Source organism: Gigantopelta aegis, chromosome 9, assembly GCF_016097555.1.
Source record: "Gigantopelta aegis isolate Gae_Host chromosome 9, Gae_host_genome, whole genome shotgun sequence".
Classification (NCBI taxonomy): Eukaryota; Metazoa; Mollusca; class Gastropoda; order Neomphalida; family Peltospiridae; genus Gigantopelta; species Gigantopelta aegis.
Window position 1 is genome coordinate 58,327,803 of NC_054707.1, and position 23,123 is coordinate 58,350,925.

Consider the following 23,123-nt stretch of genomic DNA (forward strand, 5'->3'; position numbering starts at 1 on the left):
TAAAACATTCCTTTCTTCCTTCATTGGTGGGGTGCAGAGGGTGGGGTGGGTAAATCCGTAACATCAAAGGAAAGAAATGTACAACTAAACAACAAACACATTGTTTAATCAATATTTATTACGTGTCAACCAGTTGTTACCTGTGACAGATTTCTAATCATGAAGAAGTTCTATCGGTGAAACACCTCTGTCAAAAGTGGGGGTGGGTGATGATTATAGACTATTAAAAGAGTTTGTAGGCAAAATCAATTACTTTTGTTTTAGCTCTTCGTAGTATCACTAATGTATTGTGTTTTTGTTCTGATCATGTAATATTGATGTGCCGTTCCTTGGTTCTCATCATGTAGTATCGATGTGTGCTGGTTGTGTTACACTAATATGTTCTGTAATTGATCTGCTCATCTTAGGTTTCCAGTAACAACAACAAAAAATCTGTATTTGTCATACAGTGAGGGGTGGGATTTAGCTCAAATGGTTAAGTGCTCACTTAAGGTGCTTCCGTCGCTGGATTGAACCACCTCTGTGGATCCATTCACCTGATTGGTTTTTTTTTTCTTTCTCATTCCAACCAGTGCACTACAACTGGACAAAGGCCGCTTTCCTGTCTGTGGGAAAGAGCATATGAAACATCCCTTGCTATATTAGGAACACTGTAGCAGGCTTCTTCTGATGACATGATGTCAGAATTGCCAAATGTTTGATGTCAATATGCTCCAGTGGTGTCGCTAAACAAAACAAACTTCTTTGTGATACAGTAAAAGCCCTGTAAACTAGACCCTTGGTAAACTGGACCCTTGGTAAACTGGAATTCCATCAATACCAGATGGGGGTTTTTTTTTCATGGTCCATTTTTAAATATCAGTATAAAACAGAACCTCTCTAAACCAGACACTCCTTAAAACAAACTTTTCACTTTGTCCTGTGGGTGTTTGGTTTAGAAGAGGTTAATGCATTTAACCTTCAATTTTTTTTTCTGAAAACACAAGAGAATTAGGTATTAAAAATCTATTCTAGAACTAAGCACATATATAATCTGCATACATAAAATCCACCCTTCCTTGATGTACAGAAAATTAATACTTGTAAAAATTAATATTAACTGATAGACCAATCTCTAATCTAAGCTGGTAGTGATAGTGGAAGGGAAAATATATTTTGTCAGAATTAGCCCTTATAAATAATGTTTTAAAATTGGTATTTCAATTGGTGGTGCAGGCGGTGGTGATGGTGGTAGCAGTATTAGTTTTAGTAGTAATAATAGCAATAGCAGTATGAGTAGCAGCTGTGAAAGTAGTCGTAGTAATAGTTCTTGTAATAGTAGTAGTAGTTGTATGAGTAGCAGCCGCAGAAGTAGTCGTAGTAATAGTTCTTGTGGTGGAAGTAGTAGTAGTAGTAGTAGTCGTAGTCATCGTCATTGTAGTAGTAGTATTCTATTGGGATCGATTCCTGTCGGTAGGCCCATTGGGCCATTTCTTCTTCCAGCCAGTGCACAATGACTGATATATCAAAGGCTGTGGTATGTGCTATCCTGTCTGAGGGATGGTGCATATAAAGGATCCCTTGATGCATTAGAAAAAATTAGTTCTAGAAGTTGTAGTAGTAGTAGTAGTAGTTTTTGTTGTAGTGGTAGTTTTAAATAATAACAGAGTACTATTACTATTACTACCTTAAAACCACTAACTACCAATAAAAGGATACATGATTTATAGTACCAGGTAGTCACAGTGTTATAGTTCTAGAAGATGTAGTAGTAGTAGCTGTTATTGTAGTGGTAGTTGTAATAATAACAGAGTACTATTACTACCACTAAAACCACTAACTACCAACAAAAGATATATGATTTATAGTACCAGGTAGTCACCGTGATATCTGGCACAGTTATGTGTTTCATTGGATGGACTATAGCCTAATTCTGTTATTAGCTCTCCCCTCACCCACCTCCCATTTTGCTTTAATAAGATAAACCCTGTGTAGCAAAATAAACAGGTTTCAACAGGAAACTGAATCATGGTATCAAGTAGTCATCGATGGCCTGTAGCTAGCAGTCGGAGATTGGTGTTTTCAACAACTTCAGCAGTGGAAGGCCAGTGGAGGCATAGACATGCAAACAGTCCCCCGCGGTGGGAAAACAAGCAGATATTTAATATTACACACATTAAACACATCACACAGCTCATCCCTGTGGTTGGAACATGATCTTGTAAAGTTCATCATATTGATTGGGTTTTCTTTATTCTTACATAACCACTGTTTAATTTCCTCAGATTATGAATTCCCAGGCACGTTGAAGATAACCTATATGCAGACAGGTCAAATGAGTAAAGCATCAAAGATTTTTTTTTTTTTTCATTATGTTTGACCCCATCAAAAATGCACTTTTCAATTATTATTTTTTTTTTTTTTTTTTTTTTTTTACATTTATATTTCACCCCACTTGAAATGAACATAATGATGAATAGTTAATTAAGGATATCAGTATGGTATGAAATGGTTAAAGTATGGGTAAGGGTAAAACAGCAGTTAGCTTACTAAAGCCACACTAGTGCAGATTACCAATTTTAAACAATCATTGTTTGTACATTCCTCTTTTGATAATACTCACCACCAAAATCCATTTGAAACCATTTTCATACAGCTAGCAACAGATAAAAGCTAGACTTTAGATCTCACTAATTTGAGCACAATGGGATTCTGTTGTCTATTCTGAGCACATGTAGGTCTTTTGTAGCACAATAATGTTATTAACGGATGCTGAAGGGTTGTACAAATTCAGAAGCACATTGCAATTATAGCTCAACATTTAAGTGGTTTTGAGGGGAAATGTGTTGAGGTCAACATGTTTCTACTTAATTTGGACATGATTATTTTGGGCACATACTAATTTTGAACAGTACTAATTGCATCGACTTTAGTGCATTCTGAAGCCCTGGGTAAAAGTAGACGATGTGGGTTTTTCTGAACCTTCTTGAACTAATTAAATGTATATATATTTTTGAGGAAATATTCTGTTGGCTTTTTAAGCAGCCTTTACTTTTAGTATATTTTGTAGAATATGATTAGTGGATTTTGAATGAAGAAAGGGAAAGAATGATTTTGATGACACCTCACAATATTGTTTATTTAGCATCCTTATGTGTTTAGCTTAGTAAAAATCACTACCAATTTAATAACTGGCTTTAAAGTTTGGCTATATCCCCACCCAAATTATTTTTTATTAAAAACTGAAGCAATTAATGATCGATGTAGTTTTTCTAAATGCATTGGCAGTTTTTATTTAAAAAATTAAGCAATTTATGATCAATGTAGTTTTTCTAATTGCACTGGCAATGGATAGATGTCTATTCTTGTTCAACTAATGATACTGACATGCTGGAGTGTTTGACACAGGCATAATAAATTATAATATTGATATTGTTAAAAAAAAAAGTTGATATACAGTTCCAAAGAAAAAAATGTATGGAATATATATTCCAGTACTGACTCCAAACCACTTTGAGTGCACAACTTATTGGGGAGCATGAAAATCAAAATAAACAGTTTAGTTGGATGAACGGATGGATGGAAAGATGGATGGATGGATGGATCGATAATGACAGTAATAATCAGAAATACAAAGTTGTGGATTCACAGTCCCATTGATTAACACAAGTTAAAACTTAACAATTTCTTATTGGACAAAGATGGCCGCATGAAATAAGACAAGTTTGTTTTTAAACTTGTTTTACATGTGATTAAAGGAAAACAAAACATGTTTTAGATGTATTTTTAACATAATAAGCATTGAAAGCTGGATCACATGAGAGAGGGCAGGGCCAGCTAGAATATGCATTTGTGAAATGTGAATAAAATATGGATTCTGAGGAATCTTCACAAGAATGTAGGTCATAATTTATCACTATGTTATTAGGACTTTGTTCTTAGTATAACAGAAATATGCTGCTGCCACATCCTCCCAACGACAAAGCAGCAAGGGATCTTTTATATGCACTTTCCCATAGACAGGACAGTACATACCATGGCCATTGATTAACCGGTCATGGATCACTGTTTTGGACAGGGAAAAGCCTAGGTCCACCAAGTGATCCTGTGAGCTGGGAGACACAAAAACATCCTGGAAAGAGTTCGACCCGTACCCCTCTATATCAAAGGCTCTAAAGACTAACCCTAACCCTATCCCTAAAACTACCCTAAACATTGAAAATGGGGGGTGGGGGGTGGGGGGGGTGAGGGATATGGGTCGAACTCATGCCAAAATACTTATCTACTGAAGAGACTAATTGATCCAAAGACCATCTTCCCTTTCTTTATACAAGTGCTTTCTCTCAGTGCTTTCCCTCAGTGCTTTCCCTCAGAATTGCATATCACCCAATAGATTCATTAGCAGGGATTGATCGGACAACCCACTGCATCTTAGGTGAAGACTCCATCACCAAACTACATCCTGCTCTCCCCAAAGTGAATCTGCACCAAGGAAATTGATCACTCTACTTAAAATGACAGACCGTAACATGCAGGTGTGAAATAAAGCACTAGCACTTGCAGAAGGTCTGTTTACCGTATTTTTTCTGCTCTTATCAAAGTTGAGAGTCTTCCATCAAGAGCAGATAAATCACACATGGAAAAGACCCTGTAATGTTTATCCTCTATGTGAGCCATCTGAAACAAGTCAGAAATAGACTGAAGAGCCCATAGCTTTGAAGCACATCTCATTCCACCTTTTTTCCCTCATAAAGTTTTAATCTCAAGGCCCAGGTTGAATTATATGTGTGTTGGCGGTTGCTTCAAGTTATTGCCCACTTTGAAGATGTCTTGGTGATAACCCTTTCAACAACCTGAATGAGAACTGACATACAGGAATATAAGTAGGTGTTTATCATTCAAAGAAGTTGATAAATTTTTAATAACACAAATAAAGTGATGGCCATTTTTAATATGTGTGGTTTTTTGGTATTGTGCAGGCACAGAATGTGGAAAAGTGAAAATTTGATTCTATGGTTATTAATAATGTTGATTCCACATAAGAAGCATGGTTTGCAGTACCGGTGCCTGCACCATGCCAAATACTGTTCACATGGAAGACTTGACTGAAGCCTGCTCAAAATGACCACCTCTGTTAAAGGGACAGACCCTAGTTTCAAACCATGAAAATTAACACTAAGTTTAGTTAATCTACAAACCTGTAACACATTTGGATAAAGTTAAAATTGAGTGAAATGTGACTCTGTGACTTTGAAATGGTAAAATACCCTCTAAAATTAAGACTAAAACTTGACTCCATAACTGTGTTCTCAGAAGCATGTGCATTTTTAAAAATATGAGAAATGCATTTTGTGATATTGAAAACACCAGGATGACTAAAAACACTTCAGATGTATGGATATGGATAATCTAAACAATAAATTCTAAGTACATGTATAGTATGGTTTTAGTTATCAAAAAGGCTCTAATAGTAAAACATACGCCTTTATGTTTAAAAACAAGGGTATGTCCCTGTAAGCAAGTATCTATCTTAAAGGTACAATGTTCAGACACATGTGCAGGAGTTTTAACAGGGAGGGTTTAGTCTTTGGCAAGTGAAGCTTATAGGGGGTTGAGTCATGCTTCCCCAAAAATATACATGTATTGAAAAAAAAAAAAGAGAAGTAATTTTGCTTGAGTATGGGGGTTTCAATCTCCAAAACCCTCCCCCCTGCACCTGATGTTGTATGATATTTCTGTTCAAAAATGTTTTTTTGTTTTTTGTGGTCTGAAACAGTTATTGCGTCAGACTGGGATTTCCCGTACTTAAGCCCATACGTAATAAAGCCAATGGGCTTAAATTCAGATAATATTTTTGTATTGAAATTTCCCATAGACAAAAATTATATCGAAATAAAAGAAAATTTGTAACAAATGTTAAATGCACTATAATTAAAGATTAATTATCACAGTTAAAAAGGTCATATTTTGTTATCTTTACATTTAACTGTGATAATAATAATAACAATAATAATAATAATAATAATATTAATAAAAAAACACCTGCAAACTACTAGTAATCAATATTATATATAACCTTTATTGATATGAAAATTGTAATGTGCTAGCACTTGATTTGCCAAAACTACTTAGCTACATGTATTTAAGTAGAAATTGTACATGAAATAAATATATGTATAAATATAAATGTATGTACTGTAGATCATTAAAATAATCTTACACAAAAAGTTATATTGATAGATGTCGTAAGCAGTCTCCTGTTCCCTTTCTTCAACTATGTTGAATAATAACTGCCCCCTCCTCCAATATTAGTAAAAATGTTTTGCATGTGACGGAAGTTGTCATGGAATGATAAATATTATGTAGACCGTTGCTATCTGCAATTGCACCTTTTCAACTTCTTAATTTAAACTCTGGGCTTAATTTCAGATAAAACTTTATATTCTTCAACGTGGTATTTTCCTTATTTAAGCCCAAGGCACTCCAAAACTCAAAATGTTCACACCTTGTCTGGAGCTGACTGAGTGCTTGTTTGTGATCTGTTGAAGTGGTCTCAAGTGTCACACATATAATTCAATACAAAGTCATTCTAAAAGGTAGTGGTACATGTAAATCATTCATTTATGGGATCGATCCCCGTTGATGGGCTCATTTCTCATTCCAGCCAGTGCACCACAACTGGTATATCAAAGGCCATGGTATGTTTTATCCTGTCTGTGGGATGGTGCATATAAAAGATCCCTTGCAACTAATGGAAAAATGTAGCACATTTCCTTTCTAAGACTGTATGTCAAAATTACCAAATGTTTGACATCCTTTAGTCGATGATTAATATATCTATATGCTCCTGTGTTGTCGTTAAACACAAGAAACTTCAATTTAACTTTCTAAAAGGTATTTACAAAAATATTCTATCATTATCCTGGACACTATTGTTCTTTCCATGGGAGAATGTTGCATGAAAGTGCATATTAATAATGTTGATTTTGCAAGCGATAATGACATGAACATGTTTTGGTCATATTAAAGAAACACCACCATTAATCACTGGTGTAGCTTATACACCTATTTTGTCCTCACCACATTTCATATTTGTCCCCCCCCCACCCCCCACCCCCCAATGACATCTCTTTTCCAATACTAGTTACCCCATAACATGACACAAACATTGTGCCAATACCATTAAAGGCATATTGTCACAGAACACTGACCTATTTAATGGTCTAACAAAGTATTACCTGAACAAAAAGTATTTGATTTGTCCCTAAATGTACTTTATTCAATCATCTTCATAACCAACACACTCCATTTATTAATGATATTTTGTAAAAAAATAATTGAATTATGGCAATGGTCCATAATTCAAAAACTAAAATTGCCAAGAGGGTTGACAAGGATTTCACTCCATCATGGTTCAGTTAAGGTGATGCGATAGCTAGATTTGGTTTTCAACAATTAATGTAATTTTTATTTATTATCAATTTTTAGAGAAATAAGGTCCTTAAATCTGTGACAGTATGCCTTTAATGCCCTCCACCAATTATTCTTTGAGTGCTACTGAAAATGTTGGTATCGGTAAAAGGTTCCTGTGTTTGTTTCTTTAGCCTTTGTAAAAAAAAAAAAATTGATTCCATTATGCATTATCTTTGGACAACTGTATTACATTGGCACCACATCTTATCATATATGATAAGAACGTGAGTCATAATCAGTTTTATATACTGTACTTTATGTCTGTTTTACCAATAAACAAACAAAAATTGGCACTGACATGGCTGTATATGAGCCAAAAAGGAGGGCACGACAGGTGCTGTGCCTGTCAAACAAACCAATATTGTTATTGTCTTGAGCCAGGTACTGGTGGTTTTATTATCAGAATCCAAGGAAAACTGGGCTAATAGTACATGTAGTGTTTTAGACACAGCATCTAACACATATGAGCATTATTGGATTTGGCAAATAAACAGGTTGGGTTTTTTGATAACGTGAGAATTATGTGTCATAATTTAATTATATCTGACGTATAATGTGGAACTATAGACAACTTTCAATGATGGAGGCAGATGGTAGTGAAAGTAAAACAGAAGGAAAAGAATGGATGTTTTAATCACCTGCTTTTGGGACAGAATTTAGTCCAGTGGCAAAGTGCCCAAGATAAAATTAACGTTTGTTTTGTTTAATGACACTACAGGAGAATAATTATTATTAATTACTGGATGTCAAACATTTCATAATTCTGATATATGGCCACATTTCCCCCATAAGCAACAAAGGATCATTCAAATGTATTTTCCCACAGGGAGGCCAGCACATACCATGGCCTTTGATATACAAGTTGTGGGGCACTGGTTGGGACTAGTAAAACCACATGTGTTCAGCTGAGGTGTGTTGGGTTGTAGGATTAATCCCATTTGGTGGAACAACCATTTTTTAACATCATCTCAAAGAGTGTTCCATGGTTAGTATATCAAAGGCTTCAGTATGTACTGTCTATGGGAAAATGCATGTATCGAATAGTCTTAGTTTAAAATGTGCAGGTGTTGTTGAACAAGCATGCTTTTCAGGGATGAATCCAGGAAATAATGGGGTGAGGAACCCAGGGAAAAAGGGAACATAGACCAACATGTGAAAAGTACACCCAAATAAACATTTCAGCATTATCTCCGACATGCACACACGCACACACGCACACACACACACACACACTAATCTGAAGAAAATAGCTACTTGCAAAAATTTAAATTGAATATTTTTATGGGAACAGATAAAAAAAAAAAATGTTATTATCTTTAATATTTATTTTTCACAGTAAGTAAATACTCAGTGTGTTTAACAGCCAAGCCATTCAACCAGACACACAGCCAGACAGACAGATATTGTTAGCAGTACAATCTATGATCCTAGACAGATTAAGTAGCTGATATTTTAACTAAACCCTCTGATCCTGCCAGCTTACTACCACACACCTGGAAAAGTTGTTATCTTAAAACAATCAGGTAGTTAGACAAGAGAGAAAAAAACGAACATCTACAGCTATTTTCTTTTACACTCTAGGATATCCTTTTAGGAGCATGCTTATCTCAGAAGTACGACTGCGGACATAAGATATCAGTCATATGATATGACAATCAGTCAGATTATAATCAGTGTAAATCACCAGGTGTGTCTAGAATTTAACTTGTACAGTAAAACAACAGGTATGAACAGACAAATCTTTTCTCCCCCCCCCCCCCTCCTCCCTGGTGCTCTGGGCCAAGAAACCGCTGACCCATGCCAGAGGTAGGGCTCAGGCGGGATATACCTGAACCTAAAAAGTTAAAGTTTGTTTTGTTTAAAGACACCTCTAGAGCACACTGATTAATTAATCATCGGATATATGATGTCAAACATTTGGTAATTACCCGGTACATTTTTCCTAATGCAGAAAGGGATTTTTTATATGCACTTTCCCACAGACAGGAAAGGACATACCATAGCCTTTGACCAGTTGTGGTGCACAGGTTGGAATGAAAAAAAAAACCAATCAGTTAAATGGATCTACTGAGGTGGTTCGATCCTGTTACATAAGCACCTCAGTCGAGCACTCAACAGACTGAGCTAAATCCCACGCCTGAACCTCAAAAGCATGTGGGCATGTTAAAAATATTTGGAGATGAGTCTTCCCTTGGACTCCATTGTGGGCCATGCCAAAAGTTGTGCTCATGGGGGGGGGGGGGGGGGGGGAGTGTGAAGATGTGGCTGAACTCTTTGATGATGGGGACATGTTAACAGGTTTCAGTCAGTTGGTCTGCTTGTTATGTGCACCAGTAATGTATTACAGTAAAATGTTTAAGGATATCTTGTTAAATACAGTTTGTTGACCAATCCCAACTGCCAAGATATTTGAAAGAAATATGAATTTATGATAGAAAACATTTTGCTTAGGGATACCTCATTATATATAGTGTGTTGACCAATCTCAACTGCAAAGACATTTGATAGAAATATATATTGATAAAATCAATAAAAAAAATCAGGGTATTATTTCAACCTCCCACAATATTGTGTAATATTTAATTTTTAAGCTATTTTAATTTAAATTTGACTGTATATTTAGTAAATAGCAATAATACTATAATATAATAATGCTGTCACATAAAACCCCAGCTCTATTACTTTTATTATGAAATTCGTGCCAGACATAAAACCCCCAGCTCTATTACTTTTATTATGAAATTCGTGCCAGACATAAAACCCCCAGCTCTATTACTTTTATTATGAAATTCGTGCCAGACATAAAACCCCCAGCTCTATTACTTTTATTATGAAATTCGTGCCAGACATAATAAAACCCCCAGCTCTATTACTTTTTTTAATGAAATTCGTGCCAGACATAAAACCCCCAGCTCTATTACTTTTATTATGAAATTCGTGCCAGACATAATAAAAACCCCAGCTCTATTACTTTTTTTTATGAAATTCGTGCCAGACATAAAAACCCCAGCTCTATTACTTTTATTATGAAATTCGTGCCAGACATAAAACCCCCAGCTCTATTACTTTTATTATGAAATTCGTGCCAGACATAAAACCCCCAGCTCTATTACTTTTTTTTATGAAATTTGTGCCAGACACAATAAAAGAACAGCTCTATTACTTTTCTTGTGAAATTTGTGCCAGACATAAAACCCCCAGCTCTATTACTTTTATTATGAAATTCGTGCCAGACATAAAAAACCCAGCTCTATTACTTTTTTTTATGAAATTCGTGCCAGACATAAAAACCCCAGCTCTATTACTTTTTTTAATGAAATTCGTTCCAGACATAAAAACCCCAGCTCTATTACTTTTATTATGAAATTCGTGCCAGACATAATAAAAACCCCAGCTCTATTACTTTTTTTTATGAAATTCGTGCCAGACATAAAAACCCCAGCTCTATTACTTTTATTATGAAATTCGTGCCAGACATAAAACCCCCAGCTCTATTACTTTTATTATGAAATTCGTGCCAGACATAAAACCCCCAGCTCTATTACTTTTTTTTATGAAATTTGTGCCAGACACAATAAAAGAACAGCTCTATTACTTTTCTTGTGAAATTTGTGCCAGACATAAAACCCCCAGCTCTATTACTTTTTTTTATGAAATTTGTGCCAGACATAAAACCCCCAGCTCTATTACTTTTTTTCATGAAATTTGTGCCAGACATAAAACCCCCAGCTCTATTACTTTTTTTTATGAAATTTGTGCCAGACATAAAACCCCCAGCTCTATTACTTTTCTTGTGAAATTCGTGCCAGACATAAAAAACCCAGCTCTATTACTTTTTTTTATGAAATTTGTGCCAGACACAATAAAAGAACAGCTCTATTACTTTTCTTGTGAAATTTGTGCCAGACATAAAACCCCCAGCTCTATTACTTTTTTTTATGAAATTTGTGCCAGACATAAAACCCCCAGCTCTATTACTTTTTTTCATGAAATTTGTGCCAGACATAAAACCCCCAGCTCTATTACTTTTTTTTATGAAATTTGTGCCAGACATAAAACCCCCAGCTCTATTACTTTTCTTGTGAAATTCGTGCCAGACATAAAAACCCCAGCTCTATTACTTTTTTTTATGAAATTTGTGCCAGACACAATAAAAGAACAGCTCTATTACTTTTCTTGTGAAATTTGTGCCAGACATAAAACCCCCAGCTCTATTACTTTTTTTTATGAAATTTGTGCCAGACATAAAACCCCCAGCTCTATTACTTTTTTTCATGAAATTTGTGCCAGACATAAAAACCCCAGCTCTATTACTTTTTTTTATGAAATTTGTGCCAGACATAAAACCCCCAGCTCTATTACTTTTCTTGTGAAATTTGTGCCAGACATAAAACCCCCAGCTCTATTACTTTTTTTTATGAAATTTGTGCCAGACACAATAAAAGAACAGCTCTATTACTTTTCTTGTGAAATTTGTGCCAGACATAAAAAACTCCAGCTCTATTACTTTTATTATGAAATTCGTGCCAGACATAAAAAACTCCAGCTCTATTACTTTTCTTATGAAATTCGTGTCAGACATAATACCCCCCAGCTCTATTACTTTTATTATGAAATTTGAGACATAATTATACAGGCCTGATTACGCAAGTACCGGTAGTTAAAAAAAAATATAATAATAATAATAATTTAAAAAAAAATCCCAAGTGCATGTTATTTACATTGGCAACAGAGAGGGGGGTTAAGTCAGGTTTCTTAAACTGATCACTTCATGTGTGGTAAGTTGAGCACGTACCGTAAATATTATAATTCAAATTTCATACTTCTTATTTATGTTGGCCTGTTTGCCTCACGCAGTCTGCACCACCGCTCTGTTAGTGGGAAAACTGCCATGTTTGTGTAGGTAGACTTTGAAAATAGTGCTGATGAAGAAAACAACTGGAAAACACTCTCAAAGGCTCACACAGAACAGAAGAATAAATAAACTAATATTTTATCACAATCTGTCAAAAATATGTCACGACAGAGAATCCACAAACTTATGTCATTTAAATATTTTTGTTGTGCTTTTACCTAACTAAGGTTTAAGTGACCACACTGCTATTCTCATGAACTGGCCTTGGTGGTGTAGTGGTTAAACCATCAGACTTAAGGCTGGTAGGTACTGGGTTCGCATCCCGTTATCGGATCCCACACAGAACAAGTTTAATGACTCTATGGGTAAGTGTAAGGCCACTACACTGACTACTTCTCTCTCACTAACAACCAACCCTCTGTCCTGGACAGACAGCTCAGATAGCTGAGGAGTGTGCCCAGGACAGCATGCTTGAACCTTAATAGGATATAAGCACGGAAGTAAGTTGGAATGAATGAACATACCATCACTTATTGTAGCTAAGATAGCTGAGGTGTGTGCCCAGGACAGCGTGCTTGAACCTTAATAGGATATAAGCACGGAAGTAAGTTGGAATGAATGAACATACCATCACTTATTGTAGCTAAGATAGCTGAGGTGTGTGCCCAGGACAGTGTGCTTGAACCTTAATAGGATATAAGCACGGAAGTAAGTTGGAATGAATGAATGAATAAACATATTGTCACTTGTAATATGTCCAGTCTAGGAATAGTTCTTCATTAAAACAAATTATATAAAAGACTGAAATGCCTTTTTCTATTCTTCATTTGTATTGTATTGATGATTACAAAACGACTGACCTCTGTAGTACTTAAATAACCCATTAAATAACACCAACTGTACATGTGGTATGCTGCCACTTATACAACAGCACAATGATGCAGGGCTCTGGCATAAGGGAGGACAATTCACAATTTTCTTGCTCAACCTATGTTGATTTTATGCATGGAAGTTACAAAACGACTGCACTTCAGATAGCTGACATTGACCTTATGACATTGTTTTATTTTTAACAGAATATATTCTGACATAAAAATTGCACTGAACTGCATTCAAAAGTGTCTGGTGGTATGCAACCTAAAGCTTGCTGGAACTAAGCACTGGTGTTGAATTATAGCAGTAAAAGACAAAATTAAATCTGAACCAAGGATCAACCAGAATTAGATAAACATTATAGTTTAACCATGGTATCATAAAAACTAGATTAGTAAAGGAAAGGAATGTGTGTTGAAAGGCAGCTCAGCACAGTATAAACTATGGATATTTGATACCTATATAACATGGTTATTTCAACATTTTGTTTTGATAGATATAGTATATAACGAAATTACTACCATGACATAGGCTACCATGCAGCAACAATTGATATTTTATATATGCATTTTTGTCATAGAATGAACAGCACTTGTGACAGCCTTTGATATACCAATCATGAAACAGTGGTTGGACAAGAAAATACATAGAGAATAATACATGAGTATCTGTTGGGGACCATTTATTTTACAACAAAAAGGGATTCACATCATTTTTTTTCTTGTCAACTACATATACTGCCCCTACCTCCCTCAGGTTAGTTTAGACAATAAATAATAATACATGAAAAGTGTAGTATGAAAGGTTATTAATTAGGTAAAAATGTCTAATGAAATTTGAAATTTGTAAAAATCTTTTTACTGAACAAAATACATGTACTACTAAAGACTAACAAATAAAAATATCTTTGACACCAAAGCTGCTACATGCAACATTTCAGTTGACTAACACACCATATATATTACAACCTCTTAACCCCTTAAGTAAATTGAAGAAAATAATGGGATATGCTGCTAGTCTTTTTGATTACCCTGAATGTTAAAACTGTTATCAGTGATCAAGACCATATCTCTGCACAATACAGAGTCAAATGGGTATTTGGTAAAACAGTGGTACATTCCATGAATCACTATCTTGTGCCTTATCTATAGGACAGCCACTCCCATGGAGATCCTTTACTGGGCAACATACCACAAAAAGGACTGCCACTCATACCAGTTTACTAGCACAAGACAGTTATAATTTTAGTGACACCACATACATGTCAAGCATAATAATACCTGAAAGTCTAATAATCAAATTAGTAATAGTCCTCTAATATATCTCATCAATGGCAGGTGTGGCAGTATTTAATATTCTATTTAATGTTAGGTACACTGTGAACTTAACCCAGTCTGACACTATTTGGTATATACTGCTACCTATACACTGCACAAGTTAGGATACATTAACCACAAAACTTTAATAGGAATTTGTTTGCACAATATTATTAACTGAGACCGAATTGAAAACATTTTTAATGTATCTATATCTATCTTATCAATAATAATATCCTATATTTAATCTCACTGAAAAGATGGTTCGGTACAGTATACAAAAAAATGTATACATATAAATAAATTGAATTTTTTTTATCATGGTTTGCACATTTCATTTTTATCAGACTAAACAAAAATAAAACAGTTTTCAAATATTCATGAGACTAGAGACTTTTTTTTACACAAATTGGTGACCTTAGATTAAAAGAGAATAGTGATTTTCTTTGAAACTGATTTACTCTGTTATTAACCTAGTCACTATAATCATGCACTGATGCCAGGAACCTTTCACAATGACATCTCAATGTTACATATAATGGTTAGTCTGTCTGTGTAATGCTGCAGAAGCAATTGTCCAATAAGAGATATTTAATTCCCACATAGAGATAGTATTTAGTTGTTTTTATAAAGTGAAGACGATTTTAAATACATTCCTTGGGGTTCTTTAAAAGATCACAAACACAGACTGACAAAAACAAGTTCCATTGGAAGAAACCTGGGAAATGTTTCTTGTACAATTTGAGACTAGGAAGTTGTTAAGTTGATAATAAACAGTGAAAATGACACAGGCAGATCCATTCTAAACAGTTAAAGAACCTCAAAGGTTTATTTTCAACTTAATTATAAACTCTTCACAAGCTATCCATGCAAAGAAACCAGTCTTCAAGATTTGACTGTAGGTTTCATAGTTTCATCTCAAAGGAACAAAATATAATTAGTCAACTAAACTTGATCAAATGCATTCTAGTTACAGCATGGCTTTGAACACATGATTCTCTATATGGTTTCATAATTTGTAATCACTTAATTTTATAGATTGAACATTTCTAATTAATACATGAAATGTTATATATTAAGATGATGTTTAAAAGAGGTAGTTATATACAGCTACAGCCTCTTTGCCAATCCAGTTCATTCATTAAAGAAATAAAAATTTTTTTGTTTTCTTTAAGTTTGATATAGAGTTCAATAATGTTAAGTTCACAGGTAAGGTTTTTTTGCAAGTAAACCTAGCAATAAACTAAATGTTCAAGATTACAATTTCTAAACACAAGTGTTTATTTTAACACATTTTTCTGCAACAAGAATTAAAAGGTTTGAAGACAGTTTGTTGGAAAATAAAAAAGCAAAAGCAAAAACAGGAAAACAACCACTTAAAATGACTTGACAATTTGACGGGTTACCTGTGCCCTGATTCCTGCCAGTCGCATGTTGGCAATACGTATTTCATTACGATTTTGACACATTTCCTCTTGGGTTTCATACACTTTGGCATACATGTGATTAGCTAAGTTCCTGCAAAGAAAGGAAAAACAAACACAGACATTAGAAAAAATAGACACAACTCACCTCTCCCTCTCTCTCACAACTCTTCGACTTGGTTATACTGTGTGTGCGTTTAAATTTATGTCCTTCCTTGTCCTTACTCCGACTATTCTGTCTCCTAACACTCTTGTCACTTTTGGTGTGAACCATTTTGGTTTCTTTTTCATTCATTGTGTCGGCACCCTCACCCATTTTTTTTGTAGGACTGCTGCGGTGGTGTTCAGCAGTAGTAGGCATTGGAGAAATTATTAAAATTCAAACCTTTGAGTTTTGCTGCTTTTTCTGATCTATCAATAATTCTCTTGCTTTGCAATATATTACTTTAAAAGGTATAAGTAACGTAACTCCTTTTGTGGTTAAAACAGCTATGGATATTGCTCCAACGTGTCTTTTCTTTTAGTCCTTTTGATCAAGAAGTCATATCTCATCTGTTGTTTTTAAAAAAACTATAAAACACTTTTTTTTCCTTTTTGTTGATTAAAATAAATTAGCTTCTGGTTTGGAAAGCTTCTCTAAAGTTTCGAGCATTTGTTGATTTTGTTGATTTGTCTAACAAAAATCCAATCCTTTTTTTTGTGATGGGTTTGCGAAAACAAAACAACACCTATAACAAACAGCAGCAGTGCTTATGTTTCCAACTTTGTTTTTATTATTGATCTTTAATTCCCTTGGCAGAAGTAAATATCACCCTTTTTTCTGTTGGTTAAAACAGACTAACTCCAATTTTTGAAGACAGCTGTGCATACACAGTTCCTGCAGAGCAGCGAAACCTCTAGGGTACAATGTTTCAATTAGTCCAGCCTCCAAACAAGTCCAATGTGTTAATTACTAGCAGCTGTAACCAACCCTCTGTTACACTGTGTGTGAGCAAAAACGTATTGATAGATCAAAGTACAAAAAGACAGGCAGGACCTAGAAGCAGGAAGAAACAGCTCTACTGCACTACTGTCTCTGTGAAACAATTGAAAGCAAGGCAGGTGGACAGACAAGTGGAAGCTCTCCATTTAGTAGTTCAGCACAAATCATTACACATGGCAGTAATAGCAAACTTGTTGAAACTTTTGGCAACACATGCATAAAGTAGATACATCCCAGCATTGACTGACAGCAGTCAGAGCAGACGGGAGTCAGTCAGAGCAGACGGCGGGTTACTGTGGGAGTACCAATAGGTGAACATGCTGATGACTTGCTTTACTTTACTAGCCATACAGACAGAGTGCAACTGATTGAAGCTTGTCAGAAGGGGGTCATAAAAGGGTGAGCAGACTGGGTGGGTACGGTTGAAGTTTGTTTTGTTTAACGACACCACTAGAGCACTTTGATGTATTTAATCATCAGCTATTGGATGTCAAACATTTGGTAATTTCGACATATAATCTTAGAGAAGAAACCTGCTACATTTTTCCATTAGTAGCAAGAGATCTTTTATATGCACCATCCCACAGACAGGAGCAGGTTCATCACAAAAATATGACTAATTATACAGACCTTGACATGAAAATAAAACAAATGAGGGAAATTATTAATTGTTCCCCTAAAGATTATAATGAGCTATATGAGATATTACCATATTTATACCATATAAATTCACATCCTAAGGGGATCTCAGTGGTGTCGTGGTTCAGCCATTGGACATAACGCTGGTAGATACTGGGATCTCAGTGGTGTCGTGGTTCAGCCATTGGACATAACGCTGGTAGATACTGGGATCTCAGTGGTGTCGTGGTTCAGCCATTGGACATAACGCTGGTAGATACTGGGATCTCAGTGGTGTCGTGGTTCAGCCATTGGACATAACGCTGGTAGATACTGGGATCTCAGTGGTGTCGTGGTTCAGCCATTGGACATAACGCTGGTAGATACTGGGTTTGCAGCCTGATATCAGCTCCCACCCAGAGCAACTTTCAATGACTCAATAGACCACTACACCTTTTTCTCTCTCACTAACCACTAGCAATTAACCTACTGTTCTATAGGGTGTATACTACCAAATCAAATCCCATAGATGACAATAGTAACATATGTGACTAAAACTCCTACATGCAGTGTATCAGTTGACATAAATGCCACGGATATAAATACTACCACCCCTCACACTTAAAGTGAATCAGAAAAAAATGGGGGTCAAGCTGCTTGTTTGTCAGATAATGGGTAGCGTCTATGACTACCCTAGTTCCACACAAAATTCGAGTACTTTTTTTTTACATGTACCCCATACATGTTTCAAGCACAAGGCTATTTGACACATTGGTACTAGATGGAATAGAATTGCATATTGTTTTTACCCAGATGAAACTATTATTTTTTTACAACCAACACACTCACATTTATAACCAATCATAGAATTTGTGGAGTTCACTTCTCTATCAAACATTTGGTGCACCTCGAACTTTGACCCAGCCGGAAGTTATTTGATTTAGTACTACCTATACTTATAACATATATTTTTCAAAAAGTGTCCAGCTATGTGTCTTTATGACAACCAGGATGTGGTGTATTCTGACATAAACTAACAACCTCACTGAAACTGTTGTTTCTACAGTGCAACCTAATATAATGTACACCTCAAAAGGCATATATATTGCATACAATTTTGTACAAATGCAATATGCCATATTAAACAACAAAATGTTTTAAAATAAAACTCCTGAAGATATTTACTTTCAGTTGGGTGTGTGTACTCAGGTATATATGTAGAGACAACAAAGATAGTCCCTCTACCCCTTTAAAGAATTCCATTAAAACACATGCACTTGATTGACCCCTAGATTATGAAGACCTTAACAGGCACATCAAAGAAATATCAGTATTAAAAAAATACACTGTCTGAGGAAGGAAACACCAACATGACTGTACCTGTATGAAGTAATGACTTAATGTCCTGAACATTAGTGTTGGGAAGAAATCCTGTATGCTGAGTGTGGGTGTCTTCAAGTTACCAGGTGTGGGAATTTCAAATCCATCGGCCATGCTGATTTTCATAATGAACCATCAAAACCATTGGCAGCCACCAATATTCCTGACTATATTTTATTTATAGCCTACTCTAGTTGGAGGTTTTAATAGTTGTGATATCTGGAATTATCATGCAGCTTTTACGCATTTATTTTTGATTAATTACTGAAAAAAACTATTTTTAAATGACATAATTACCCGAACATCTATTTTCTTGCATTATTTTTTAATCCATATGAATACAATATGTATATTGGATGTATTCCTACAATCTGTAATCCAGCATTTTATTTAGCTAATAACATTAGGTAATACAGCGTTAACAATAAAATAAATTAGCAGATAATCAAATCAGTAAAAATTGGTTCTGAATCTAGTATAAACTCAAAATGCTCTTCATGAGAGCTAACTTAGTGATTATTAAAAAAAAAAAAATTGAACTGGAGATCTAAATATATGTTTAACAAGTTAATTGTTATGTATAAATAAGGACAGAAGGCACAATAGTGACAACAAATTTAATTATGTTTTTGGTAAAGTTTTTCTTCAAATTTACTTTAAATTTTGCATAAAACTATAAATTTGTCTAAAATATAACTTAGCACCCTATAAATATGTCAAAATGATAATAAAAATCAAGTTCTTTACAGATTTGAGTTTTCAGAATTTTATACATGAAAAATTAACTATGTTAATGGAAACTAAAGACATTAACCCACTATTGGCACATGCTATTTTTAATATAAAAATAAATTGCTATTAAAATCTTAGTTCATGTTGCCTATATATAATACCATATTTAAGAGCAGCTGTAAATGGCAAGTCAAATACCATGTAAAAAGAAATTGTTGAAATCTTTACAGTATGAATTATAGGCCAAAACCAACTTTTCCTCAGTGATAACTTTGATTCAAACTCCATTCAGAGCCATGTACAGTGATTATTGTCACGGTCAAGGTCATTGTGAACTTGCATGGTCGAGTGATGGCTAATTAATCAACCAGTATAGCTTAATTAAATTAAAAGACAAAATTATAATATTTGTTATTATGCACTGAATATGTACTATAGTGTGTATACTACCAAATCAAATCCCATAGATGACAATAGTAACATATGTGGCTAAAACTCCTGCATGCAGCATATCAATCGACATAAATGCCACGGATATAAATACTACCAACTCTCACACTTAAAGTGAATCAGAAAAAATTGGGGGTCAAGCTGCTCGTTTCTCAGATAATGGGTAGCGTCTATGACTACCCTAGTTCCGCACAAAATTCGAATACTTTTTTTTACAGGTACCCCATACATGTTTCAAGCACAAGGCTACTTGACACAGTGGTACTAAATGAAACAGAATTGCTTTTTTTTTTTACCCAGATAAAACTATTATTTTTTACAACCAACACCCTCACATTTATAACCAATCACAGGACTTGTGGTGTTTACTTCTCTATCAAAAGTTCGGTGCACCTCGAACTTTGACCCAGCCGGAAGTTATTTGGTTTAGTACTACCTGGACAGACAGCCCAGATAACTGAGGTGTGTGCCTAGAACAGCGTGCTTGAACCTTAACTGGACATAAGCATGAAAATATGTTGAAATGAAAACAAAGTGATGAGGAGTGAGAGTGTTAGCTTCTCTTTCAATGGTGAGGTCCGGGCAACATAAATACAGAAAACAAACTATCAGTTCGTGTGTTTTGTTGCTAACAAGTGACAAGTTTGATGATAAAAAAAGATAAAACTATACTGCATCAGTGATAGAAATAAGCAGAATTTTTTGCTTGTCCACCAGACAAGAACATCTAAAACTGTACTTGTCCACCAACATTTTCACTTGTTCAAAAGTGGAAACTTGCAGCAATTGATAAAAATTATCTTACTGCTTTATATTTTTATTACTTGTCAACCATATAACCACTGATGTACATTATGCTTGTCCAAGTAAATTTTCACTTGTCAGGACATTTTATATGTAGTATCCCACAGACAGGATAGTACATACCATGGCCTTTGTTATGAAGCCCTTGCTGAAAAGAGAAATAGTCCAATGGGCCCAAAGACAAGGGTCATTCCTAGAATGGCCACACATCAGGCAAGTGTTATACCACTGACTAATTATTTGTCAATACATGATGATATTTAACTGCCACAACTGCACAGGTTGGATTTTGGTTTTGCATAATACATATTTTTATTTAATTGATTTGTTTTTGCAGAGACATCTTTATACATAAGTGATCTATATGTATTAGTACGTAAGCTAAATGGAGTACATCACAAAACATATAACAGGTCTCTGAAAATGGAAAGAATGATTTCTTACACCCCCGTTGGTGAGAACACAATGTGTTATTTTTTTATAACACATAGTTGTTTACACATGTACAAGTGTTAACAATTTCAAGACATATGACTGGCTGCTCCTAAGTGATGACCAGTTCACCAATGCCATACGTCTAATAAAAAAACAGCACGGTGAAAATCGATTACACTTTGATGTATAGTTAACCTGGCAATCAATGACGTGTGAGCTACAAGTGCAAAGGGTTGTAAATATTTTTTGTCAATAAATATAACTTAAAATTTACTTAAAACCTGGTTTTTGAGGATATGTAAGAAATAGAATAATACATTTGTGTCCGTTAGATACCATTTATGTCACAATTCATTTAAAGATGTATCAAATTCGCTTTCGTTCATTAGATACATTTTAAAACAACTCGTTGTGAAATAAATGGTATCTAATGGCCACTCATGTATTATTTTAAAACAACTCGTTGTGAAATAAATGGTATCTAATGGCCACTCATGTATTATTTTCTATTTGTCTAATTTTGCACAACCCATTTTTCATTTACACATTAAAGTTATGATATTATTTACCAAGTCATAATGGGTTGCAGTAAAATCAAACAGGAATTAGCTGAATGTGTTTTTGCCTGACTCATAAGATGATGTATAAAAGCTCATTACAAAATTATATCACTGGCTGACAGTTTAGGATGAGTTTTTTCAAATGATTTTGATGTTTATTCTTGCAAATAACACAAAAAATGCTTTTATATAATGCATTTATATTAATTTGTGTCTAGACGTTGTTTAATGCTTTTATTTTGTCACGGTCTGATGAAAATTGGTGATTTAATGTACACTCAATTTCTCTAAAGACCTTAACTACAAATAAAATCAATATGGAATGAAAGGAATGATACGTTAATAATGAAATACATAGCATGCAATGAGAAAACTCCACACAAAAACAATGGTATTTTTTCAGACAGAATTGAAGATACTTTTTTTTTTAAATCCCACTGCCCCCTTTCCTTTATCTTCTTTGAATTTCATTTAATTTTTTTCCCAATTTGGTAGCTCCTCCTAGTTTTACACTTTGTTTGCTGTCCACCTCTACATTCTAGCCTTAGTATATCCAACAAATAACAGGTGTATGTCTCTTGTGGCCATATGTGCCACACACCTACCATTTCATATCAGCATTAAGTGTGGACTTAGTCTGACCACTTCAGAAAATGTTCACAGGTTAATTGTAGCACTGTTAGGAATTAAAAATACATTATTATAGTTGCAAGTGACATTTTTATTAATACATTTGTATTATTTAAATTTAAAAAAAAAAATTATTTATAATATGTAACTACAAGTTAATTGATTCCACTCATAATTCTTGCATAATTAATTCCATAACATCAGAATAGTAATTGTCATGTAATTAAAGGTATACTGTTTATATTTTAAAAAAAAAATTAATGTATACTTTCATCTGATACTGCCCCTTTAAAGACATTACTTGTGGACATTACACACAAATAAAACATAATAAGATCAGTGCATTAATATAAATAACCAAAATCAAATAAAGTTCATGCATGCTGTTCTGGGCAAAGCGCTTGAAAGCTTTGGCGGTCTTCCTAGCACAAAGTTAAATCAATCATATATGGGTAAGGGTAACTATATTTACGTGCCCCTATCCACGAGGGTTCAGGCATATAGACTATTGTCTGATGAAGCTGTAGTAATATAGACCACTTGAGATTAGGATTATTCCATGGTCTGGTCTGGTCCAAGGGTTTAATGTGCACATTCAGAGCAAGCTGTTGT

At 34.6% G+C, this 23,123-nt stretch overlaps 1 protein-coding gene across 1 annotated transcript in view; it reads right to left on the reverse strand.

The window, feature by feature from the left end:
* LOC121381665 overlaps positions 1 to 23,123 on the reverse strand; it is a 235,383-nt gene that overhangs the window by 94,724 nt on the left and 117,536 nt on the right. Inside the window, exon 10 of the mRNA XM_041511009.1 lies at positions 15,903 to 16,014. Within this exon, the coding sequence (XP_041366943.1) occupies positions 15,903 to 16,014 (112 nt within the window). The remainder of the gene's footprint in view (positions 1 to 15,902; positions 16,015 to 23,123) is intronic.